Raw genomic sequence first — 20,638 nt, forward strand, 5'->3', positions numbered from 1 at the left:
TATAAACTAAAAAATAAAAAATAAATTCTATTATTATATCAATTATGAGAGGACTGATCATTCTCTCATCATATTATTTACGCATCGAAATTTAATACCGATGAGCCGTCCGATTTTGTAATAAGGTGAGCCAATTGACTTGACTGACGCCATCGCTGATCCCAAACTGATCATCATCTGCAACTAGAGTTTTCTGTTTATGGGTCCCATCACATGCCGATCCTTGATTGATGTTGATTGATCAATTTGCATGGCGGTTTCAACATCTCTGAGTTTCAAAGCAAAGCATCATATTCAAATGGTTAATTATATCAGTAAAAATATTTTTTCAAATGTAAAACATAAAAAAAAAATGTCACGGACTCCAATATTTAGATGCATCCCGTAAGATCGTGTCCAGGAAAGCTGAAACTTTCAAAGCATTGACCAATGGGAAATTGGGAACAACATTTTTGCTTTTTTTTTTACTGCAGAGTTTACAGCATCAAACAAAGTTCACTGTAATGGAAATTTCTAGTTACAAACTTACCCGTTGTTTTTAACCTTCGTCTCGGGCACAACATTCCAATGACCTCTCTGGTTGATATCGTTTTTTAACAGTCGTTAACGGCTCAACCGTTAACCAGAAACACGAAAAAGAAATAAATGAAGTGTAATGCTAAGAGACAAAACCTTGGAAACCGGTGAACGTGCGCCTAGTAAGAACAAAGATGCAGAGAAAATTAAATGGCAATGGGAAACCCCATAATCCTTGTTATTACTTCTCTCACAGGGTACATTGGTAGTTGATGTACAACCCACACCTCAGTGAGGAAAATTTTCAGATTTACAAATCTGAACAACCCAGATTGATTAAAATAAAACAAATATTTCATGGGTTTTTTGGGTCAGAGTTACATAAACAACTCAAGCAAGAAAAAGGCAGGAGAAAAATGTAAACAGAGAAGCAATGGTGCAGCTTCATCTTCTGCAAAAATTGTTTCTTTTTTAAAAAATAATCCTCATCTGAGCATGGAGGTTAGAGACTGGAAAACAGCTTCATCACAGGGAATGGTGAGGCCCATGTCGTGATCGAACCCAAATTCCTCTTCAGCTTGATGAAGCAAGGTTTGGAACTCGGGTCGGGTCAAGAAAGAGATGGGAACAATGTATCTGGTCCTGTTAGGGCCAACATATACAACGAAATGACCTTTGGGGACATCCAAAGGGAGTCCTTGTTCGTCGTAGCTTTGCTTCTTTCCCAAGCTGGAGCATCTCTTGAGGATTTGCTTGATGACTGCTGTTTGAGGCAGCTTGTTGGATTTCTTGTTGATAGCCATCTCCTCCCCTGCCTTTGGTTTCAAAGTGTGAAACTTGGGGAGGGTAAAAGGGAGAAAGAGAGTTTGTGTGAAAGAGTGGAGGGGGGATTGAAGGGGTATATAAGGTGAGATACTAGAATTTTGAAAGAGAGAAAGTAAGGCATGTGGGGGTACTTATGGGGATAAAGTACTTAAACCTAGTAGATTCAGACACATTTATATCAAAAATACGAATTTTTTATATGAGGTAGCTTTAAATAAAATTTTAAGATAAGTATTATCAGTAAAATAAATAATTAATAAAAAAATTCTAATTTTAAGATAAACACATGTCCATCTTATAATACACCTATATCCGTCACCTAGGGTGTCATGTGTGTTTGGGGGTCTGGCGTGAGTGAGCTCAAAGTACATGCCTGATGGCAACCCTATTGGGATTACACCACTTTGTTGCCCTCCCAAAGAAAACCACGGTCCCTCTTTCACCTCAGCTCTGGCTTATCAGTTGGGTCGTGTTTAGGACGCCCATATGCTCTTGTTGAAGTCTTGGTTCAATTTGAAATTTGAACCTTAGTTTCTTTTAAGTTACATCATATTTCTAAACTAGTGAATCCATTTAAAATATGCTCTCCTCTTTTTACATGCTATTTTCTATTTAATATTTAGTCAAATTTAATTATATTTTAATATAATACAAACACTATTTAGGCCCCTCCTAATTTTGACATTTTTTTATTTATATTTATAGTAATATATATTTAATTTTTATATAGTATTTTTATTATTTAGACCCCTCCTGATTTGTATATTATAGTTTAGGTTAATGGTTTTGTTACTGTTCCATCATATTTGGGTCAGATTGATCCCAAAAAAGGTTTGAGGTTCAAAAGAGATGCAACGAAAGTTTAAACGGACTAAAATAATTAAGCTGATAAAGTTGAGGGCCATAAATGCCATTATACCCTTTTTTAAGCCTTCACATTACTTGTATTTGTCAAATAATGTTGGCTTATATATAAAAGAGATCCCTCTAATTTTATCCGAAAATTAAGCGAGTCATAATATGAATCATAGATTTAGTGAGACCTTATTCGGAAAATCATGGATCAAAAAAGTCTTAAGAGTTAATTACATCACATGTCCTCAAAGTATATCCTCATTTTAAATTGGTCACTAAACTTTTAAATGTTTTAATTTCATCCCTAAGATATGATTGTCATTCTAAATTAGTTCTCAAACTTTTGAACATTTCAATTTCATCCCTAAACTATGATCTTCATTCTAAACTAGTCCCCAAACGTGTTGAACATTCCAATTTCATCACAACTATACGTATATACTAATCACATCTATTGTTAATAAAATCGTTAGGCCAAGTTATATTATTATATGTTTGAACAAAAATTAGGTTAAACTACGGTTGAAACTAATTACATATTTAGATGAATTTAGGGATGAAAATTGATTATTCAAAAGTTTGGGAACAATTTAGAAAGAGTGTTATAGTTTAGAGATGAAATTAGAATGTTAAAAATTTAAGGATTAATTCAGAACGAGAGTCATAGCTTGGGTATGAAATTAGAATATTCAAAAGTGTAAGGATTAATTTAAAATAAGGGTTATAGTTTAGGGATATATGACACAATTAACTCAATTTTAAGGTAATTTTAATGGCTTATTTGATCACATTTTTTACATAAGAATTCATTTGATCATTCAAAATTATTTTTTTAAGATGAGTTTGGGTACAAATATATTAACAACATAATTTTTGGATGAATGAGAAGAAATAAAATTTTATGGTGGACATCACTAATGAAATAAATAATTGACCCAAAAATATTCAGATTTCTGAGTAGATACGAATCCATCTTGGAGTATATGCACCATAAAGTATATGTAGATCTGTCTCTGCATTTAATCAATGATTCAAATCAAGAACTTACTTTATTTTTTTAGTATAATTAGAGAGACTTATTTTATTTATAAGCCATTTATTATTTTTATATAATACTATTAGCTTAGCATTCAACCAAACTGATTCATCCATATGCCACTATAGTTTATTACTTATAGGCCGGCCTCTTCAAGTTCATACGTTTCCGGTTATTACTAGAGAATTATTGCATTTTCGAGTTCATCCCTATGCTACTATAGTTTATTAATTGCTTTTCGTTAACTGATAATTAATTTCCTGCTGGGGATGCTGGATTTGTTTCGGTTCAATTTTTTGATTTTAAAAGGTAAGATTTATTCAGATATTTTAAAATAAATTTAATTTAATTTTAAATTATTTATGATATTTATAATTTTCATTTAATTTTACGCATGAAATACATTATATAGTCTACGAAAATATTTGAAAAATAAAGAAAAAATTATATGTAAAATATAATTTATCAAAATTTATATAAATTATTTTATTTTCATTATACTATAAATGTATCACTATATAGATTTAGATTTTTAGTGTTCTTATTCTTAAAAGAATATAATAATAAATTTATTATTACAATTTATTTTTAAAAGAATTTGAAGTGTTCTAGATTAGGTTTGTGAAGTTCGAGGTATTATTTTTGGTGAAGCAGACACTCGATTCACGTTCATGAGATAAAAAAGGAGTGGATTGAAAATTTTAGAGCCAAATGGTTGTCGACGACAACCGATGGTGATTAGCGACGGTGATGAGTGATAAAGGATGACATAGATTTTGACTATATTTAATGGTTGAATTAATATTTTGTTTAAAATTTAGTGTCAAATTAGTGTTTCGTCTAAATCTAAGGATCAAATTTAAGTTAAACCATTTTCACTAATATGTCACGTGTCAGTGAACTAAAGGAAGTCAACAATCCAATGACTATATTAAAATAGGTCGAAAACAAAAATGACCAGAATATAACTTTTTTTAAATCAATAACTAAAATTAAACTAAAAACAAAAGGACTACAAGTGTTATTTACCCAAACAAAAAAAGAGCTTCAGATTTGAATGAGATAAAACGTAATGAAAGCGATAAATAAACTAAGCAGGTACATTAGGCGAAAGTCCCGAGGTTATATGGTAATCTGGTACATAGATCAGAGGTTAAATATATATGCAGTATGTACTGATTGTGTACTACCACAAGCTGCTGCGAGTTTCACGCCTTCTATGTTTTTGAGCTTTTGATTCTTAGAATCGATTGGCAAATATACAATAACAGTGATTCACATGCATGATGCATGTACGTACGTGCTAGCTTTTCTTCTTCTTCTTCTTCCTTTTTGCAGGGTTTTCAAGCCCTTCTCGGCTCAAATCATTTCATCCTCTAATACTACTCGATATTTCTATATGTATATTATTAATTAATTATGAATTAATTGATAATTTTGAAACAATTAATCCTCTTCCAGCAGCCACATGCATGGCAGGCTATAGTTATCATCTGGTCTATAAAGCGAAGTTACTGTTTGACTGCATTGTACCGGGCTAGAAAGTGACTCTTCGGCGTACCTTTTCTTGATCACTATCATAGCTAGCTGAGGTAAATTAAATCTGTAAACTTAATTAATAACAAAGACAGGAGTTAAATAGATGATTAAGTTCTAAGTTGTTTTCTCGAAGATGATCTCTTAAAACATATGAAGATGTTTATATTGAAGCTGTTAGTTTAGTAGTAAATTTATGCTTGAATCAAAATAGATAAATGTTTAATATGAAATCGGAGTATCTTTCTATTATTAATTTATTTTACTAAATGTATCCATTATGTGATTTTATTTGTGTGTGTTCTTCCTAAAATAATATTTTTAAACTCGCCACTAATTCAGCTGATTAAGTATGGTGGTCCTTGAACTAGCCTTGCACGAATGACAACCACATGTTACCCGTCCTTATGATCCAAGCAGCAGCTTCTCTCTCTTCACTTGTCCCCCATGTTCTATGGTTCAGACCTAACAGCCAAAATCAACTAAAGAGGTCCGTTTTTTTTTTTTTACAATGGTAAATGTTGGTGTGCAGTTTAGTAGTACAACAAGCCTGGACGTGGTCTGGTACAGTAAGTGATAAATTTAATCATCAAAAGATGCAATGTGCCAACAAGTACGTACTAAAATGGTTTGAAGGGCTTGAACCCATGGTCACCAAAGGAAGCGAATTCATGAAACTGTGTTATTGAAATTGATTGATTAAAACTGAAATGGACTTCACTTGGGAGGATGAGAAATTGAAAAACACATGCAAATACGGATGTGGGTCCAATGGAATCACCGAAATTGCAGCAGTGACTAGCTACTTTCACAGGGTTTGAACAAAATGACTTGGTTTTTAAATGGTACGCACATGAAGGTTTTGTTATATATACTTTGTAGAACGGCTACCTGTTAATATTGGAAGGAAACAATTCTTGATTGCATATAACATCACAACTCGACAGACTAGATTGCGACAGAAGTAATCCTAATTAACTTGCCTAACAACACAAAGGACAATCAACCAGCGAACTAGCCATATTTACGTGAAAAAAATATGGGGAAAGATCTTAGTGATCATCAACTTGCATGGAATGGGATAGGTTTTTAAAGAAAAATATTCATATAGACACAAACAACAACAAACCTTTTTGAAACTTTGAAACCACCAAACCTAGACAATGACTTCTGTGGATAGGAACAACAAAGTTTTGCCGGTACTAAACGGTTTATCTATTATGATTTGGACATAAAATCACGACCAGTGAGAGAACGATTGTTGGACAGTATTTGAATAAGGGAGAAAGAAAATTATCATGAGGAAGAAGGAGGGTTGGCTGGTTTCGAGTAGTCCATTGCCCTTCCCAGTTTTAATTGAGGGTATTTATAGTGGTTCTTAGTGTATGTGTCAGCTATAAGAATATCATGACTATTTGTAGGTTGACAGATTAGATAGATTTGATAGTCATATTTTAAATTTTGTTATGTAGGCCTATCAAAGGACTTGTTGATCAGATGTCTTGTCTACACGCAATAAATGATCGAAGGTATGAGTTTTTTGAGATGTGGGCTAGTAGAAGATTCTGAATGATAGAGACTACCTCTGGAGGTATAACAACTTCATAAATCTATAAATACGAAGGAATACAGATTAAGAGAACCATTAAAATTGGTAGATAAGGATAGTTGATTGTGGCCCTTAACTAGAGGTAGCCTGCTTGACTAGATATATCACATGCTCATGTTGTGACAATATATCGAAGCCACAGCAAAGCAAGGAAATTGAGAAGATAAACGTTTAATGCTGGGATGAAATGAAAACGGGGAATGGACCCATTTGACAGTTAAGAACTGGAATCCGGACGTCACTGATTTACGGATGTAGCATGAACAGAGAAAGAAGCACATGAAGTGTGTAAGATGGAGGAAACAATAAGTGTCATGTTTGGGTTGATGGTTTACTACACAAGTATATTATTGTCATCTGTAAGTGTTTTGCTTCCTATTTTGGGGAGCAACATTTGTATTGGAAGGGGTCCAAGCCAGCTGGGGTGGATGACTTCTTCTGTGTGGGGTCAGGGCCTGGAGAAGCCGTCCCAACCACGCGCCTTTAAGTTAATTTTGTGGAATTTTCATTGGAAGAACTAGAAATCCAACACTTTGCTATCTGAAAATTGTTATTATGACCAAATTTTTTAACCCCAATAGGGCATACCTACTTGCCACATGAAGATTCTTGGATCGGATTTAATCTAATTTAACTTAATGATAAAAAAATTTAACAAATTTAAATAGAGTTAAATTTAAAAAAATAATCAGAAATGACTTGGCCTGAAAAATCTTTATAATCTTATTTAAAATGATCAACATTCAAAATCGAAATAACTCAAACATAAAATAATTTGACAATTTTAAAATTCAAATTAACTTGATTTAGATCAATTCAACTTGAAACTAACTCAATATACACAAAGCTTATTCCATTCGGTAGTAGGCATAATGACAAAATTAATCCCCAACATTTACGCAAAAAGTCACTTTGTTATTTATTCATTTTTCGAGGTATTTTAGCCCCTAACATTTCAATTTTTGGTTAGTCTTTAGATAAAAACCATTAATTAACTAACAATTAATATATATTACTGAAATATTATTTTTATATGTATTTAATTGATAGCGTAATAACATGACATATATTACATCACTAAAATAATAACATAACATATATTACGTCATCCAAAATGATGACTAATATATCATGTTACTCAAACGATCTTTGAACTTTACTTCTATCTTTTAATGTTTAAAACGATCAAAATTATATATATATACTTTATTTGATTAATAATCAAAATAAAACAGTTGATAACGCATGATAAAACACATCTTAAAGCTCCATTTGACCAACTATGTTTAAGTTATAATGTTCCGAAGATCGGTCTATAATTGTATTGATATTGATAATTGAAAAATTATTTTCAAACATATTATTTGAGTGTGAGACTGTCAAATACAAAATCTAGTCCAAAACATCTCTGAGCAACCTAATATCATTCACGGTAGACGAGCCATATTAATTTATCACAACATCTCGTTAAGAAAGAAAAAAAGGAAATTTTTGGATCAGATTTATTACCATTCTTTTACTCTTGTTTATTAATACAGATAAGTTTGTGAAATGCCATTCGCCAAGTATCTAATTGGACTCCCGATAATCGGTGTTATGCTCTCCCGGATGTGTGCTAAACTTTGAACAAAGAATTATTAATATATTAATAATAATCGAACTTCCGATAATCGGTATCATGTCAATCACTCGAAACTCTTCTAACACTCTTTTTAAGAGTATGAGAAATAGAATAATGAGATTTAAAACGAGTATAGACATTTTATGAACACAATATTAATTATTGAGGATTAAATCAATTCTCCGAAGAACAACACTTTGTAGATGGCAAATATGATACGAACATATGATTTGAGGAAGATCTTTATTAATCAAAAGTTGATACATTAGAAAGGTTTGTTATTGGAATAGTGCTTGCAGTTGAAGATACTCGGATAAAGACCTGGAATAAACAAACTAAATAGCGAGGACAAGTGAAGCCCAATACAAATGATTTGGGCGCATGGTGTTCACCAACCATCTTTTTCCTTTTCAATGACCACATTGCGTCTTCAAAAATAGAATAAAGTCCCTCCTTTTGAAACCCTTCACCCTTTTTATATCTTCACAATGAAACCACACACATGACAACGATTACACTTCCCGGAGAGCACCTGTCAAAGCAAAACCAGAAAGAAAAGTTAACAGCTTAACACCATCACTACATATTCACAATGTACTACAGGTCTCAAAGAGAGAGCTTTGTTATACAAGTGAAAGGCAGCAGCAGTACCGAAACCCTATACCAAGAGACCTCCAAGTTGAACTTCACCGCAATGAAGCTCTTTACCCGTTTCCGCAAGATTCTTACGCGGCTCATATTTTCTGGCACATCCAGTATGGCCGTCACCACCAAGCAACAGAACTGTGATCGCTTTGATCCACCAAAGACTTCGTGCAGCTCCTATTACTCTTCACACTCGCATTACAGTGAGGCCATTGCTGATTGTATCGAGTTCTTCAACAAATCGGCACAAGATGGGATTTTGGATGGTCGAAAATCTGATGTTTTGGTTTGATCAAATACGTCAATAAATGCATTAATATTGGAAGTTTCTCTCCATTATATTTTATTTTTACATGTTTTATTCTTCCTTTGAAGTTTTTGTTTATTAACACATGCATGTTCTTTGAAAGTGGTTGGTTAGTCTCTTCATTGGTGGGTTTTCGAATCTTCCATTGAAAGAGACTTGGAATCTCCGTTATCTGTTTGTACATTGAGAATAATCTTCATATGAAAATGTTTTTCGTTTTGTTTTGATTTCAATCAGGTTTGTCGAGGCCTCCGATTAGAGCGGTGCAAAAAACCCGGAAAACCGAATCTAAACCCGAAATCCGAAAAAAAATCTAACTGAAAATATAGTTAACCGAACAAAAATAAGTCGTTTTTGTTTCGTAGCTGTGAATAAAATTGAGTAATCGAACCGAATTTGCACACCCTTACACGATAGTCCAAGACTCCAAACTAAGGTTAAGTACCATACTCGAATCATAAAATCCAACCGGATTATCTCAAATTTGGTCATTAGGTTAACAACCTAAACTCGTTCAGCCAAAAATCTAAATATCATGGTCAATTAATTTGAAATGACTTAAATTCAAAGCAACAAGAACCTATTATGATGAGATTTTAAAAATCGAAACTTCAAGTTTAAATAGCTTGAATTGCATACGACCTAATATAAAAATTAACTTAAACCTATAATTACTTGGGTACAACAAAATCATTTTAAAATTAAAATTGACTTGACTTGATTGACCTAACTCAAAATCAACCCAGTTCATCCAATTGATAGGTGCAGGCTAAAGAGTTCAATTACTACTTGGATCCAAGAGTTTAATGGGCCAACCGGCTTCTTGAAAGTCCATCAAACTTGATAATATCATTTGCCATTTCTTATTTGTCATTTGGATTTTTTGTTAGAAAAATGAACTAGTTTATACAAATGACTGAAGAAATGAAAATGGTAGTATGTGGTAATTAAAGCATCAAAGAGAGGTTCCTGATTATTTCACTACTAGGGGTGGGTGTGTGTCTTTCATAACTTAAGTAACTGGTCCCAAAAACCAAAGCTTTGATAGCTGCAAAAGCCAGATATTTGATAGCTCTCCACGTCCCTGGAACCAAACACATGCCTTAACAGTGTCCCTCATTCAATCTTTGTGTTTAAATTTTACAATGGTAACATGTCTAGAAGGTAAAAGCTCAAGAAATTGCAAAATGTCAACTGTGAATTTTATTACATAGCAGTCTCTTATAAGAAAACATGGAACTTCAAAAAAAAAAAAAAGAGTAAAGGGTTAAGTTGATATTTATTGTTGGAACTTGGAAGTGAAAGTATTTTATTGAAACTATGAAGTTATTTAGGGACTTCTTGGTGATGAAATTTCTGGGCTTTCTTTTGTTGGATATATGAACTGCAAAACCACACCGTTAGCACTGACTGAAATATAAACAGTAATTAAAAGGAACAAATTCGTAAATTGTGTCGTAGTATAACCACTGCCTTAGAAACGAATTCGCCCCGATGTGTGTAATCGCTGCAGTAGACGGACCGTCCCCCGAGATTAACACGGTCGCTCCGAATTCTGTACACCCGAAATCGGAGTGGACTGTAGGTGGTATTGCTCTTTTTTTCGGAAAGCACAGAAAGAATAATTGCAGAAAACACTTTGAGAGTGAATTGTGAATGTTGAGAGTGAATTGAGAAGCTGAATATAACCCTCTATTTATAGGCTATAAATGGGTTAAAATCGTCCATAAAATTTTAGGATTAAATCTCTTCTTTTATAACAGCTGAAACGTCTAGATGATCCTGACTAAAAAATAGTCCAGGTTCATTGCATCATTATTCAGTTGTTATAACTCCCGAAATTATATCATGTAACCCCTGGAATCAAATCAAATAACTCATGTAACTCCTGATATTAACAGCTTGTCCCCTTTGTACAAAGCTGAAAATCAGTCCAAATACATCTTAACGTTTTTTGATTTAATTTAGGAAAAGCTGTTTAATTTCTGATAACTCTCATAAACCAGCTGTTATCATTTGAATTTAAATAGTCCTCAGCAGCCTATAAATATTAGTTGAAATCTTTCACATTTTTCCATTTGTTTCTTTCAAAGAGAAATTCCTCAAGAATTTTCTCTAAAAAGATAGTATCCGCGTGGACGTGTCGAAGACACGTATTACCACGACCACGACCAAGACCACGAGCCGAGCCGAGTCGAGACGAGATAGACGGCGGTGGCGGCGGTGCGATAGTCCCCCTTGTTCTCTTTCACTCAACAAGGAAGTGGGAATTCCATATTATAAATACTCATTCCCAATAGTGTTTCCAATACTATGTGGGATTGAGCATTACCAACATTCCCCTACTAATGCGAAAGAATTCTTCTGAAACTCGAAAACAAACTTTCTAGAAGAGCAATAGCGAAATTAGTTGCTTAAGCACTAGTGAACGTATCTGGAACTAGTACATAGTGATGATGAGCAATCCTTCTCTTAGATAAGTGAAACTAGTCTGGAACTTTATAAGATGAGGGTAAACTCATAACACACAACTAACCCCTTCATCCACCTGAGTCCTCGATGTGTAAGATATATATATACAAAAGTATATATTTGGCCATCTTACCTCAGGATTCTAGTAAGTGTGCTAGAAAAATGGCCCAACATTTTTCATAGAAGGCGGCTAACCCTTCTCACTTACATAGGTTATTTCATCAAGTTTATCTCGATATAAACCGCCCTTAACAGGGATATGAAATAATTAAGAGCTTTTATAAAAGCTCAACCTCACAAAGGGTATGGTGACTTTCTTCAAGTTCATTTTAAATGAGCCACCCAAACTCTGGACTAAGAAGTCATTAAGAATAAATATTCAACCTCATTTATCGGGCAAATTCAATAAGTCCTTATCACTAGAACCATCAAAATACTTGGATTTGAATTTATTAAGAGTTTAACAAACTCAACCTTTCTGTCGGTAAGTTCATCATTTCCTACCCACTCACTATGGGTTATGAACTTATTAAGAATAGATATTCAGCCAAAATCGGTAAATTCATCAAGTCTTTCTCACTAAGACCACCCAAAGCCTGGGCTATGAATTTATTAAGAGCAATTAAGCTCATCCTGGGCATGCACATTATTCATCATAGGGATAGGCAGTAGGAATGTGCATTATGAGTCTTTCCATGGTTTCGTTTGACCTCATGGAACTTAGATAACTAAGTTAGGTATCCACCATGAATTCCTCAACCAATGGGCTTTAGACCCATCCCCCTCGACGAATCTAGGACCAGCTTCCTACTTAACCCTTTGGTAAGTGGATCTGCTAGGTTCCTTTCCGACTTCACATACTCTAAAGAGAGCACTCCATTCTTTATTAAGTGTCTAACTGATTCATGTCTTATGCGAATGTGTCTTTTCTTACCATTGTAAGCTTGGTTATTAGCCACACATATCGCAGCTTGTGAATCACACAATAATGAAACCGGAGGAGTCGGTCTTCCCCACAACGGAATATCTGCTAACAAGCTTCTGAGCCACTCGGCTTCTTACCCAGCTAGGTCAAGAGCTATAACTCTGACTCCATGGTAGAACGAGCAATACAAGTCTGCTTTGATGATTTCCACGAGATTGCTGCTCCACCCAAAGTAAAAACATACCCGCTCGTAGAGCTTACCTCATTATTATCAGAAACCCAGTTGGCATCACAATATCCTTCCAGTACCGCAGGAAAACCAACGAACTCAAGTTTCCAATCCAAAGTACCCTTAAGATACTTCAGTAAGCGTTTAAGAGAAATCCAGTGTTCACCACTCGAATTATGTGTATATCTACTCAGTCTACTCACAGCATAAGCAATATCAGGCCGAGTATAGTTCATTAAGAACATTAAGCTTCCGATTAATTTAGCATATTTAGTTTGGGAAACGTTACTTCCTTTATTCTTAACAAAATGTATGCTAGGGTCATAAGGAGTTCGAACAGGGACGACATCAAAACTGTCAAATTTCTTTAACACTTTCTCTATATATTGTGCTTGACTTAAAGAAAATCCCTTTTCAGTTTTGGTAACTCTGACTCCTAAGATTACATCAACTTCTCCCAAATCTGTCATCTCAAACTTAGTGGACAAGAAACTCTTAACTTTGTTAATGGACTCGATGTTAGAACTGAAAATCAATATGTCATCAACATACAGGCTTATGATGACACATTCAGTGTCAAACATCTTCGAATACACACAAGCATCTGAACCATTCACAATAAAACCAAAACTAAGAATAGTTTTATGGAATTTCTCATACCACTGTTTAGGAGCCTGCTTAAGTCCATAAAGTGACTTTTTAAGTCTACAGACTTTCCTTCCATACCAGGTGCTTCAAAACCTAGTGGTCGCTCCATGTAAATCTCCTCATCTAGATCCCCATTCAAGAAAATAGTCTTAACATCCATTTGATGTACCTACAACTTATGAATAGAGGCTAGCGCAAATAATGCACGAATCGTTAAGATTTTCGTAACGGGAGAGTATGTATCAAAGTAGTCTAAACCAAACCTTTGAGTAAACCCTTTGACGACTAACCTTGACGTGTACCGCTGAATCGAACCATCTGGCCTTAGTTTCTTCCAGAAGACCCTTTGTTGGAGATTGGTTTGAATCTCTTAGGCAAGTCAACTAATTCCCAAGTATGATTAGACATTATCGATTCTAGTTCATCATTAACAGTGCTTTTCCAAAAACTAGCATCGATAGATCTTATAGCTTCTTCAAAAGTTTTAGGATCCTCGTCTAACAGAAAAATTTGAGCTATAGGATCTGAAATGGAGTCTAAATCATTTATCTCAGAAATAAAGGAAGTAATAAAGTCTGGTCTAAAAGAGGTTTCAACTCTTTGCCTTTTACTTCTTCTAGGCTCAAAATCAATTTGTTCAGAAGACCTAGCAAGATTACTAGAAGAAGTTGATGGAATATATTCTATTTGTGTTTCGACATTTAATCTCGGTTCCTTTAAAGGAAAGGTATTTTCAAAGAAAACAACATCTCTTGACTCACAAATAGAATAATCTTGTAAAAGTATGAATCTATATGCAACACTATTCGTAGCATACCCTATAAACACTGTATCAACAGGTTTAGGTCCAATGGTGGACTTCTTAAAGTCTGGCAAACCTACTTTAGCCAGACACCCCCACTCTTTCAGATATTATAAATTAGGAGTGTATCATTTCCACAATTCATATGGGGTAGAATCTAATTTCTTATGAGGAACTCGATTCAAGATATGAGTTGACGATAGAATGGCTTCCCCCCACATGTTATCAGATAATCCTGAACTTATTAGTAAAGAATTCATCATCTCTTTTAAAGTTCTATTTTTCCTTTCGGCTATACCATTCTGTTAAGGAAAATAGGGGGCTGAAGTTTCATGAATTATATTATTCTTTACACAAATATCTTTTAAGAAATTAGATCCATATTCACCACCTCTATCAGATCTAACCCGTTTGATTCTCCTATCTAACTGATTTTCAACTTCTGCCTTATAAATAAGAAAGAAGTTTTCAGCTTCATCTTTAGTCCTTAGGAGATAAACTTTTGTATATCTTGAATAATCCATCTACAAAAGTTATGTAGTAGTGTTTTCCTCCTTTACTTTCAGTGTTTCTAAAATCTGCTAGATCAGTATGAATAAGTTCTAACAGCTCAGTCTTTCTTTTAGAAACAATCTTAAAGTGAGGTCTAGTATGCTTAGCTTCTACACAAATGTCACATTTGTTAAAGCTAGTTGTGTCTAGTTTAGGCAGAACATTCATATTTATCAATTTCTTTAAGAGAAAATAACCTCAGTGACAAAAATCCCAGATAATATACGATTTTGACCAACTTTTTTTGGATTTGCGAAAATGACCAACAAAATCGCAATGTGATCTCTAATTCGCATTGCAATCTCCACTATCGCAAATTCGCGTTGCATTTCGTGTTGCGATAGTCTACAGTTGTCGTTGCGATTTTCTAAATTCGTTGCGATTTTTCGTTGCGATAGTCTACAGTTGTTGTTGCGATAGTCTACAGTTGTCGTTGTGATTTTCCAAATTCGTTGCGAAAATTCGTTGTGATAGTTAAAAAAAAGATTTTGTTTCTTAAGAATTTTCTCTAAAAAAATAGTATCCGCGCGGACGTGTCGAAGACACGTATTACCACGACCCGACCCGAGACGAGAATGACGACGGCGGCGCGCGAGAGTTCCTCTTGTTCTCTATCACTCAACAAGGAAGTGGGAAAGCCAAGCCTTAAATACCATTCCCAATAGTGTTTCCAATACTATGTGGGATTTGAGCATTACCAACACTTGTTCCCAATACTATGTGGGATTGAGCCTTAAATAGTGATATTATTTTTGAATGTTTTGCTTAAAATTGCAATAATCGCGATTGATTGTAGATTGACTTTTAATTATGACATATTTAATCGTATAATACTAATGCAATTGGTTGCTGATTCAGTTGTTTTAAGGTGCATGATTGTTAATTGTTTCCTGAATAATCACATTGTATTATAAACAAGTGTTGGTAATGCTCAATCCCACATAGTATTGGAAACACTATTGGGAATGGTATTTAAGGCTTGGCTTTCCCACTTTCTTGTTGAGTGATAGAGAACAAGGGGGACTCTCGCGCGCCGCCGCCGCCACCGTCCGTCTCATCTCGTCTCGGGTCGTGGTCGTGGTCGTGGTCGTGGTAATACGTGTCTTCGACACATCCGCGCGGATACTATCTTTTTAGAGAAAATTCTTAAGAAACAAAATCTTTTTTTTTAACTATCACAACGAATTTTCGCAACGAATTTGGAAAATCGCAACGAAAACTGTAGACTATCGCAACAACAACTGTAGACTATCGCAACGAATTTGGAAAATCGCAACGACAACTGTAGACTATCGCAATGCGAAATGCAACTCGAATTTGCGATAGTGGAGATCGCAATGCGAATTAGAAATCGCATTGCGATTTTGTTGGTCATTTTCGCAAATCCAAAAAAAGTTGGTCAAAATCGTATATTATCTAGGATTTTTGCTCACTGAGGTTATTTTCTCTTTCTTTAAAGCATGAATATTCACGTGTCCTAATATAGCATGCCACATATCAATGGATTCAACAATATAAGTAGAAGTGGTAGCTTTATTTTCATTAAATTGAGTTTCTATGACAAATAAACCATTGCTTAAAAACCCTTTCCCAACATAATCACCATTTCGGGAAAGGACAAGTTTATCTGCCTCAAAAACTAACTTAATGCCTGCCTTATTCAGAAGCCAACCACTTATCAAATTTCTACGCAAGGCAGGTACATACAGAACATTATTTAAAGCCATAATTTTATCAGATGTCAGTTTGAGTAAAACCTTGCCTTTGCCTAGCACTTCAGAGCTGCTAGAGTTCCCCATGTACACACGTTCACCTTCGTTCCCATCCTCGAATTCGGTGAAAAACTCATTCCTTGCGCAGAAATGCTTTGAAGCACCAGTGTCAACAACCCATTCCGAACTATTTTTAACTAGATTGACTTCTGAGACCACCGCAGCAATGATCTCATCATCTTCTTCTACAACGTGCATCTGTGGTTTTTTGTCATTCTGGCGGTCTGAGCGGTGTTGGCATTGGTAAGCTTTGTGACTGGGTAAACCGCAGACATAACACTTGAGCGTCTTTCCTTCAGGTTTGGCCTTTCCTGACTTTTTGAAGTTGGTAGCCTTCTGAGGTTTGTCTTCTTGTCTTGATTCCTACATTTTATGATCTTCTTAAATTTAGACTCAACCAGGTTAGCTCTAAAAGATAAATTACTCATAGAATTAGTAAGCTTATCTTTTAAACGGTTGGCTTCTTCAATCTTCATATGGCCCACGAGCTCTTCAAGCGAAATTTCTCTCTTCTTATGCTTAAGAGAGTTGCGGCAGCAGGGGTTGGCGGCATGATAGTGGTTGCTTGAGCAGTACGTAGCCAAGATCAAGCTGCTCAAAGAAAATCAGGATTCGCTGGGACCACCTTCTATAATTCTTTCCATCAAGTGCATCGAGTTTGGAAAGATCGGGAATAAGCTTGCTCAAAGGTGTTGACATGATTGCAGTATATCGAATTCATTTCTAAATTGTTGGATATATGAACTGAAAAACTACACCGTTAGCACTGACTGGAAATATAAACAGTAATTAAAAGGAACAGATTCGTAAACCGTGTCGTGGTATAACCACTGCCTTAGAAACGAATTCACCCCGATGTGTGTAATCGTTGCAGTAGACGGACCGTCCCCCGAGGTTAACACGGTCGCTCTGAATTCTGTACATCCGAAATCAGAGTGGACTGCCGATGGTATTGCTCTTCTTTTTGGAAAGCACAGAAAGAATAATTGCAGAAAACACTTTGAGAGTGAATTGTGAATGTTGAGAGTGAATTGAGAAGCTGAATATAACCCTCTATTTATAGGCTATAAATAGGGTTAAAATCGTCCATAAAATTTCAGGATTAAATATCTTCTTTTGTAACAGCTGAAACGTCTAGATGAAACTGACTCAAAATAGTCCATGTTCATTGCATCATTATTCAGCTGTTATAACTCCCGAAATTATATCATGTAACCCCTGGAATTAAATCAAATAACTCCTGTAACTCCTGATATTAACAGCTTGTCCCCTTTGTACAAAGCTGAAAATCAGTCCAAATACATCTTAACGTTTTTTGATTTAATTTAGGAAAAGATGTTTAATTTCTGATAACTCTCATAAACCAACTATTATCATTTGAATTTAAACAGTCCTCAGCAGCCTATAAATATCAGTTGAAATCTTTCACATTTTTCTATTTGTTTCTTTCAAAGAGAAATTCCTCAAGAATTTTCTCTAAAAAGATAGTATCCGCGCGGACGTGTCGAAGACACGTATTACCACGACCACGAGGCAAGCCAAGCCGAGCCGTGCCGAGACGAGACAGACGACGACGGCGGCGGTGCGCGAGAGTCCCCCTTGTTCTCTTTCACTCAATAAGGAAGTGGGAATTTCATACTATAAATACTCATTCCCAATAGTGTTTCCAATACTATGTGTGATTAAGCATTACCAACACCTTTTTTCCTGGAAAATATCCCTCCATCAGCGGAATCAATGGCTTCTTCTTCTTTCTTAGTGAAGGGTGTCTCTCGAGTTTTTCTACACCTTGTGGGACAATAACTTGAGCCAAAGAGGGTGGATTTGCAAATGAAACATATCTCTTCTTTTGGAACTCTGTTCCTTGTTCATTACATGTTTGTGTTTTCTCGACACTGAATTCTTGTACAACCTTTACATCCTCCATTCAAACTCCATCATCAATATCTCGGTGGTTTCTCGTTCCTTCATTTTCTGCACTTCTCTCTTTGTTCTTTCAAGCTCTTCTTTGAGAGAAGACATGCAATTCACCATTGCCATACTCTCCTCTAGGGCTTTTTCAAGGCTATGTTTTGTCTCCTCTAGAGGAGCTGTCACGGTTAGGGTATCAAATAGCGGAGCGCAAACGTGATAGCGGCCGCTATTTCGCAGTAGCACTATCGTCCGATACAGCAACTTAACGGGTAACGGCCGATCACGGTGATAACGGATCGTTATTTCCGTTATTTACCGTTACACCAAATCAACTGAAACCCATATATTTTCTGGGTTTTAGAGAGAAAAGTAGAGCTTGAAATAAAGAAATAAAGAAATAAAATGACCAGACCCATACCTATTTTTTTGGACAACAAAAAGGGGAAAACATGCTAATAGTATGATCCAATTGATGATTTTTCAACAAAGAAAGAACATGAGAAACTTTCAACAACACATATACAAGAAAAAAATGAAGCTTTTTTTTGAAAATCACAAACGAAAAATAAACATGGGAGTCTGATTTTATGATTTTGTTGTGTATCTCTGCCTCCCTTATCTCACGCAGAGATAGAAGAAGAAGAGGTTTGTGGCTTTAATAATTTATTTTATTTATGTTTTAGATTTAAATATTTTTTTTACTTTTAATTTTTTGGGTTTGGACCAAAAAAATCCCAATAAATTAATAAGATTTGGGTTACATGTTATGGGTTTTTTTTGTTAGGTTTAATTTAGTTTTGTGAGTTTTAAATTTTGATATGTTGTTTTTGGTAAGTGAGTAATGATAGATGATTTTATGGGTTAATTTTTAAATGATTATGATTTATTTTAAGAGATTGAATGTTGAATTTAAATTTTATACACTTAAATTATTTTTATTATTTATTAATTTATGCAATAAACTCACTTTTTGTTAGTAAATGTTTATTATATTTTGTATTATATTATTTATAATAGAAGTAATGAATTGTTTTATATTTATAAATTTTAATTCTAATTTTATGTTTCTTGTATAATATTTTTAAGAAATTTATAAATAAATATAAGAATAATTAATGATGGTAAAAATTAAGCCCATGTATTAATAAAAGTTTTTAGAAGTTCATAAGTGTTAGAAAACACTCTAAATATTATTAAAATTGATTTTTTTTATAATTATAATTATAATTATAATTTATTATATTTTGTAATAAGTTGTGCGGTCTGCGAAACTAGCCATGATCGCGGTAGCATCCATTACGTCCGCGACCGTGATAAACATAACGCAACCGAAAACGCGACCGCGACCGCGATTTGAATCCCTGGTATAGGTTCTCAGCCTGGATAAACCATTTCCACTTGCTTCGCTATGCATCAGCCGGCAACTAACTTATTATATTTTACAGTAAATGACCATTTAGAGTGCTGCAAAAGGAGAAAAGAAACAAGTCGAATTAATTACCTCCCTGAGCTTGGTGGCATAAAGTTCACCGGCTAAATCTTTCTCTCCGAACAAGGCGACGGCCTCTTTAACCGACCTGAACGGAGCCCTGTTATCGATCTCCGGCTTGATCATCACAACCCCTCCACCACCTTCACCTTCCATCATATGAAAGTTGGCAAACGAGTGAAGAAAGAAGGGTGCTATATATTTAGAGAGGAAGAATGGGGAGGGAGCAAAGGGAAATATTGTGGGAAGGGAGCTCGTCACTTGGCGTCCACTTCACTGAAATTCTATTTTTATATTTGACATTGAAGTCTCGAGGTGAAGCTAGTGGCGGTTGATGGGCTTGAAAATTTCGGCTGTTGCCTAATGTATTTGCTTTTAAATATGCTCAACGGATCAAAGGGCCTAATATTTTTGCACTTGGAGTTTTGAGGGTTCTTGTCTTTGATTAGCCTAGGATCTTTCTCGCAAGTGATGATTTGATTTCATGTTTGTTTAAGAAGAGATGTTGGCACAATTATAAAATTAAGTTATTTTTAGTTCATTAATCCTTTGATTTGAAAAGGGAGTAAAAAACTCCATACCTTTTCTATTCGATTAGTGTTTTACTAATCCATACGAAGAGTAAAGTCCGTTTTGTTTGGTCAAAATCTCCCTAGCTTTTCTATTTAACCAAAATTTTGATATCTTTAAATAATCCATATCCAAATAGTGTTATTTTGATTTTCTTACATTAATGAATTTGAGAAATTATGAAGACATAGCCATTACCAATCAAACTCAACAGAAGTGTAATTAGGAAACTGGAGAATATCCGAAAGAGGAAAACATCCTGAAAATTAGATGAACCGAACAACAACAAAGCATAGATGCTGTGTCAACATCCAA

At 34.7% G+C, this 20,638-nt stretch overlaps 1 protein-coding gene and 1 pseudogene across 1 annotated transcript; both read right to left on the bottom strand.

Moving 5' to 3' along the window:
* Positions 1-1,001: 1,001 nt before the first annotated feature.
* Positions 1,002-1,334, bottom strand: LOC120185911 (auxin-responsive protein SAUR50-like). The gene has a single exon (XM_039189989.1). It carries the CDS (start codon positions 1,317-1,319, stop codon positions 1,002-1,004), a length of 318 nt encoding a protein of 105 aa, XP_039045920.1. The 5' UTR covers positions 1,320-1,334.
* An 8,875-nt stretch (positions 1,335-10,209) lies between these two features.
* Positions 10,210-19,971, bottom strand: LOC120185429 (annotated as a pseudogene).
* Between the last annotated feature and the right edge of the window lie 667 nt (positions 19,972-20,638).

This window comes from Hibiscus syriacus, unplaced genomic scaffold, assembly GCF_006381635.1.
Source record: "Hibiscus syriacus cultivar Baekdansim isolate YM2019G1 unplaced genomic scaffold, ASM638163v2 tig00004004_pilon, whole genome shotgun sequence".
Lineage (NCBI taxonomy): Eukaryota > Viridiplantae > Streptophyta > Magnoliopsida > Malvales > Malvaceae > Hibiscus > Hibiscus syriacus.